Source organism: Symphalangus syndactylus, chromosome 4, assembly GCF_028878055.3.
Source record: "Symphalangus syndactylus isolate Jambi chromosome 4, NHGRI_mSymSyn1-v2.1_pri, whole genome shotgun sequence".
NCBI lineage: Eukaryota > Metazoa > Chordata > Mammalia > Primates > Hylobatidae > Symphalangus > Symphalangus syndactylus.
Genome location: NC_072426.2, coordinates 25,812,786 through 25,819,902, shown reverse-complemented (window position 1 = coordinate 25,819,902; position 7,117 = coordinate 25,812,786). Strand labels below are relative to the sequence as shown.

Here is a 7,117-nt window from a genome sequence, read left to right as displayed (position 1 = left end):
ACATTTCAAGACTTAATTCCTATCCCCCCATCTTTCAAACTTGTCTCCTATGTTACTGTGGAAACTGAGGCCATCAGGCTTGATTTCTATGAACTCCCTCCTGCCAGATCTACAAATTTATCCCCATGTTCACCCATTCTTCTAACATTCTCTTAGAAGATAAGGTCTCATCTCCTTCTGGCCCAAATCAAATTCTTTACCTGTGTTTTTGGTTCCATCCTCTCCCATCTCTGCAAGGACCTTAAACCATTAATTTTCCTTTCTGCCTCTTGTATTGTGTTAGATTTGTCAAATATATTGCTCCCATACCCACAATTTCTTATGAGGGGAGGCGATTTTCCCATGATCTCTGCAAAGGAATAGCCATGTTTCGCACTATGCAAACTTCTCTGTACTACATGATTGGACCAAGTGGGCACCTATGTCAAAGGGCATCCAATTTACAGAGTGCCCAGATAATTCAGACATGGTCTGGCATGAAATGATGAGCACGGCCTGTGACCTTTTTAAATTTTTTCAAAAGCTGCTTAGTGCTCTAAGAATAAGATATCCATTTTAAGTGAGATGAGTGGGTTTTTATTATTAGAAAAGTTATGAAATGATCTTTGATGCATGTGTTGCCTGGGAAAGTCATTCACTTTAATGTTTAGTGGGAGTAAGTGTAATCCATGTAATTGCTAGAAAGCTAGGCATCTTAGCACAGGAATAATAACACTGAACATTAGTAATAATAAAAATATCATTTATAGCAGCCTATTATATGGATTTTAAATACATCATCTCTGATTGTCATGATAATCCCATGATATAGGTTCTAATATTACCAATTTTCAGATAAAAAAAAAACTAAGGCCCAGAGAACTTGGGTCACTCAATTAATAAGCGGCAGAGCTAATTAGAGTCTGGGTCCAAAGCTTAAGTACTCTTTGTCTTCTTTATACTATATTTGGCTTTTTCCTAGCCAAAAACATGGAGGCATTCCTTACTTTTACTTTATCATTGTTATCTTGGCATAAGATCAAAATAATTAGGAGCTGATATACCTAAGTGTATAAAACAGGATAAAATTAATTGATGAGGAATTAGGATAAGGAAAATAAAATCAAACTAGGGGTAAATTTCATGTATAAAAATGTGTACTGTGCCATACATTTTCTAAGTAGAGTCTCTAAAGATTGCTTCATAAGGAAGAAGTGAATAATAACTTTGGGAACACTTGGTAACCCCTAGGACTCAAAAGATTGGGTGTGAGAAGTTATCATTAATAAGCATATTAGGCAAAATATAGTGAGATGAACCTGGCACAAATGCTCGCTGAATGCACTTAGAAATATTATCAGGCGACTCAGCCTATAGAGCATACGGGTTAGAATGTCTATTTTAAGAAGGAGCGAATATTTACTAAATGCTAATTTGAGCAAAGTTCTACAAAAATATCACTGACCACGAATATTCAGGCATTGACATGCTACAAAATAGCATATCAAAAAGAACATCTGTTGCCCTAAAGATGGTTTCCTGCACAGAACGTCTCCAAATTTTCAGCATTCATAGGCTGGCCCCGTTTCTTCTTGGTTAACATTTAGAGGCACGCCTAAACTTAGAGGCACACCTCTCTAAACCAAGGAGACACTTAAAGAGAAAAGGAGTAAAGATGGTGATGGGCTTACAAAGAGCAATAAAATGGTGTCTTTGAAGGAAAAGCTAACTTACGAAAACGGGGTCTCAATTTCCTTAAATCTGGATCACCGTACGACTTCTGTAATACTTATTATTTCCCTAGCTGGCATATAAACTGGAGTTCAAGTGGGAAAAAACAAGGTATTGTTCAGATTTATGATTTTTGGGGTCAAAGATTCTGAGCAATAACCTATTAAAAAACCCTGCTGCTGATTTGAGTATGTAAGTACATGGGAGGAACGTATGAGGAACGTATGGATCTGGAGTGGTGGTAAATACAGAGCATGTTTGCTTCGCAAAGCAGATTAGCTCATATTTAATAATAGAGTAAATCTGTTGGGCCATGACTCAATGCACCCAAATTCTCTAGATTGCTATGTCTTTACTCGCTAAGCCTTCGGGAACAGGCAGCACAGAACTTTTAGGGTGCTGTCTCACTGATTTCCGCGTTAGCTCTGGTAGTCCAGGTCAAGATTATACCAAAGATTCAGGACTTAAATTCCTGCAGAATGTAAGCCCCTTTCCAAGTTCTCTGCTTTACTGTATCCTGTTTATTTTCAAACTCGAATGGAAAAAAATAAAACAAAACAAAACAAAAACCTTGGGCTTCAAGAGGCATCCTGCCGCAAGGCCCAGCGATGTGAATTTTCAACAACTGTCTCAGGCAGATTTCATGCTGATGGTTCACGCACTATGCTTTGAAAAGCACAGTATCACAGAGTAGGGATGGTGATGTAAGAGTCATCTGTAAAAGCTGTGCTGTTTTGGCAGCCTGGGAGGCTAAGGCTTAGTCTGGGCGACTAAGGTTTTAGTCCGGGCTTTATTCACACCCAAAACAACTAAAAAAGCGGAGGAATCTTTGAGTCAATCCCTGAAGCTCCGGCTAAGAGGAAACTCGCCCACGCTCCAGGGCAGCCACGCCGGCTCCACCTCAGTCACGGCTGTCTCAAGCTTCTCGGGGTTTTCCGCCGGCTCCACCCGAGCCACAAGTCTACAGGGCTCCTCGGAGCTTTCCGCCGGGACGCAAGACCCACCGCCAGGGGATGGTACCTCCTCGAGGACAGCGAAGCGCATCCCGAGGGCCGCCGGCCGGAAGCGCCCTCCAGACCCGCCCCCTGCCCTCCGGAGCCGGAAGCTGGGCATCGGCAGCCGGCTCGGCGCCCTCCACTGACCGCCCCGACAATGCTCCGCGCGCCCCGCTGCCTCTTCCGGACCTCCGTAGCGCCTGCCGCGGCCCTGGCTGCGGCGCTGCTTTCGTCGCTTGCGCGCTGCTCTCATCTAGAGCCGAGGGACCCGGTGGCCTCGTCGCTCAGCCCCTATTTCGGCACCAAGACTCGCTACGAGGATGTCAACCCCGTGCTGTTGTCGGGCCCCGAAGCTCCTTGGCGGGACCCTGAGCTGCTGGAGGGGACCTGCACCCCGGTGCAGCTGGTCGCCCTCATTCGCCACGGCACCCGCTACCCCACGGCCAAACAGATCCGCAAGCTGAGGCAGCTGCATGGGTTGCTGCAGGCCCGCAGGTCCAGGGATGGCGGGGCCGGTAGTACCGGCAGCCGCGACCTGCGTGCAGCGCTGGCCGACTGGCCTTTGTGGTACGCGGACTGGATGGACGGGCAACTAGTAGAGAAGGGACGGCAGGATATGCGACAGCTGGCGCTGCGTCTGGCCTCGCTCTTCCCGGCCCTTTTCAGCCGTGAGAACTGCGGCCGCCTGCGGTTCATCACCAGTTCCAAGCACCGCTGCATGGATAGCAGCGCCGCCTTCCTACAGGGGCTATGGCAGCACTACCACCCCGGCTTGCCGCCGCCCGACGTCGCAGGTGACCTCCCGGGTGGCCCGTGTGCTGTCCCGGTCCTCCCACCCGCCTTGGATCCTCTCCCGCCTCCCCCAGACCCTGGGCTTTTCCGATGCCCCCAGTTCTCTTTCCTCTTTTCCCAAGCCATCATCCCTCGGGCTACGTCCTCCCTGTCGAGGGATATTACAGACTTGGCTATCTCTTTTTCCCCTTACACGTATGTTCATTTATTCATCAGGTGTAAATTCAGCACCTTGTACACGCTGCCTGCTTTAGTAGAGTTGGGGATCCAACAGGAAAGGGGACAGACGAGGTCTCCCGCAATTTTTGCGCTCACGTTCCCAAACTGAATTGCCCCAACCCGTCCCTTCCCCCTTCCCTGGCGTCTAGTTTTACAATTGGGCGCACGTTTTAAAAAAGAGAATCTAGAATTTTCTTCCTCGGGCTATGCTTCCGATACTAGTTTTTCCTTATTTCTTTTTTTTTTTTGTTTTAAACTCATCATCTTTTTCAGATGACAGTTTTAGACATACACCCTGTTTTAGGAACCTGATCTCAAGCCTTTGTGTCCTCCTTTTTTCTTCTGTTTTGTTCATGTTTTTACTGTAGCGTTCCCATCATTGTAGCTGTGGTCCGTGGTCACAAGCAGTAACAACTCATTTATTCCATTAATGACATTTTTTCGAAATTTGAGAAATCATCTAGTAAGACCCCGTTATTTCACAGGTGAAGAACCCGAGCCCAAGAGTATGCCTTCTTAATTGTCATTCTCTAAGGTCTAGAATCCAAGTCTTCTGTTTTCCTAGAATGGTTCTTTTTCTCTTAGAAAATGTTGTAATAGTTACAAATAATAATGATAGCATACACCTCATGCCTGTTGTATGACAGGTATGCCTCACATTTATTTTACAAAATCCTTACAACCACAATCTGGACTTGATAGTATTTTCCCCTTATCTCAAAGATGAGGAAATCGATACACGAACACATTAAATAAGTTGCGCATTTTCATACAGCTAGCTGTGGACCCAGGAAATCTGATTCAGAGCTTGTTCTCTTAGCCATTATGCTATACTCCTTCCATTTGTCCAATAACATACCTAATAAGAATAAAAACATGTAACATTTTTGTATCACAGAGATGAGCAAGCATTAATAGTTTCTTGATCACTTTTAAGGCCAGAATTGAAGTGAGGATTATTGTTTAGCTTCAATGCCCAAGTGAAAAATTAGAAGTAGGCTGGTTTGTAATTTCTTCTGTAGCTGCTGAACAGTGAAACCATCTGTAAGGGATTTCTCCACTGATTCAGTGTCATGTTACTGTGGGTAATTCAGTTAGCTGATTTGTGTCTAATTATTTGTTGAATTGTGTTTTTTTTAAATATATACTTTTTCCATTAACATGAGTGAAAATTCCTCATAAATCTGTTAAATTAACAGAATGTTGAAAGCAGAACATATTTTAATATAACGCAATATCTATAGCGACTTCCTGGGACAAGTGAATTTTTGTTCTCAGATGGCATTGCGAAGACTAGCATTTGACTCTCAGTACAGAGCCAGGGATGAAAATACTACAGTTCAGAATAAGCCCACTCCTGACCGTTTTCAGTGTCAGATAGTAAACCCTTTGCCTAGCCACTTTATTATTCTCTATAGACAATAGTTTTGCCTATTATGTACATCTGGTCTTTTGAGGGAGTCTGCTGAATTAGATTTGTAGTTTTGTATAAACAGAACAATGCCTTTGTTTTTGTTTAAAGACTGGCAATAATTAGATAGTAACAAGGATAAAATACCCAGATGCACTTGGGAAATTATATTTTAGCGGCCACAGAAAAAAGGTGACAAAGTTCGCTTATTTTCCTAGTCAAGATATTTTCTTAAGAATTGCAATCCAGTTGACAAAGTGGGCAGAATTATCCATTTCAAGAGACACACTTAAACATACATATTGATTTTTTTTTTGCATACACATCCAAAGCCCAGATAAAATTATATTCAATTTTGTCACATTTTATATACAAAAATGATATACTTGATGTTCTTTTCATGGTAAATTGTTGGAGAAATGATTGAAAAATGTGTGTTTTGAATATGACTGAAAAAAACGTAAAGGGCACACCAGTAGTTGAAGCATGATTATGAATGCTTCTCCAATACATATTTGTTGCCAAATTGGGGGCATAATGTAATTTATTAAATTTTAAATAGAAAGTTATCTGGGGCTTCAGTTAAAAGATAAACCAAGTCACAGGCCCAGCACAGTGAAGCACAGGAGACCCAAAACATCAGTGCGTTTTGTGCTGCTGTCAGTAGTTTTTGTCCAAAGCAGAATCTTTGTAAAGTAACACAGAGTTGGGAAGGTTAATTGAGAAAATAAAATACTCTGTTTAGACTTTGGCTTAGAGTGAAAAAATAGATTTCATATGTTGAATTCTGTCTCACCTTGTAAGTAGAAACTTTGCTGATTTTTAGTTTGCTTTCTAAAGTTTTCCGTGCCTGACAGAAACAGTACTTATTAATGTATGATGCAGTTTCACTGCGTAGCATCTCTACAGCACATTTAATCTTCAGTCTCTATTTCTTTAGCCTTTTCTAACTATTCTCATGCATTACAGCCATTATAAATGGGGAATAATTTTACCCTATGAGGTTCCTCATCAATATGTGCTTATTTCAGCTGTGCAGATTAGTAAGATGTTAGTGTTCCTTTTTCACACTTAACATTTTCAATAATTTGAAACTGTCATTTATGTCAGTGATTTACAAATATATATAAATTTTTTTCTCTTTCAGATATGGAGTTTGGACCTCCAACAGTTAATGATAAACTAATGAGATTTTTTGATCACTGTGAGAAGTTTTTAACTGAAGTAGAAAAAAATGCTACAGCTCTTTATCACGTGGAAGCCTTCAAAACTGGACCAGAAATGCAGAACATTTTAAAAAAAGTTGCAGCTACTTTGCAAGTGCCAGTAAATGATTTAAATGCAGGTAATATGTCTGTTGTCTTTTATTTGAACTTACAGTTTAAATAATTTTGAACTGTGAAAATGAAAACATAAGGAAACAATCTTTTTAAAAGGCCCATAATTGATTTACATTAAGAAAATAATATGTTCTGGGTCAAAAAAATTGTGTATCTTGTGCTTACTATTTACCGTTTTTAGATTCATATTCTTCTTTGAGTGTTATTTAAATTAATGTACAAGATTCTAGTTATATTCTGGAGTTTTTTCGAGGGCAGAGTACTATAAAGCCTCAACTGTAGGCATTATTTTTAAAACAAATTATCTTTTCTGAATTTCCCCCTCATAAAGTGATACAAATGGAAAAATCATATAAATTCTTTAGCTTTTGTGTAAGAGGGGTAAGTTTTAGAAAGTGAAAAGCAAAGTACTATGATGTTTTTTGAGTTATATGTAGCAATGCTGAGAAGATGAGCAGTCATGTTTATCTAAGTTATTGCAGTGGATGGGCTGACTATGCAACTTACCATCCAAACTGGTGGGACACTTTCGAAAGTGAAAGGGAATGCTATTAATAATTTTGCCAGGAAAGCAGGTGGAAAACCAGGGCACATGGTCACCTAGCAATGGGAGATTAAGAAAATAAGATTTTTTTCTGTTTTGTAGGAAT

General features: G+C 41.1%; 1 protein-coding gene across 3 annotated transcripts in view; it reads left to right on the top strand.

The window, feature by feature from the left end:
• Positions 1-733: 733 nt before the first annotated feature.
• Positions 734-7,117, top strand: part of MINPP1 (multiple inositol-polyphosphate phosphatase 1) — a 49,904-nt gene continuing 43,520 nt past the window's right edge. For 2 of the 3 annotated variants that reach the window (XM_055274317.2, XM_055274316.2), the window contains exons 1-2: positions 734-3,499; positions 6,275-6,472. In XM_055274317.2, coding sequence (XP_055130292.1) covers positions 2,863-3,499; positions 6,275-6,472 — 835 coding nt within the window. In that variant the 5' untranslated portion in view covers positions 734-2,862. Of the gene's footprint in view, positions 3,500-5,770; positions 6,178-6,274; positions 6,473-7,117 lie in introns of those variants that run through there. The other variant, XM_055274318.2, reaches the window with a different exon arrangement.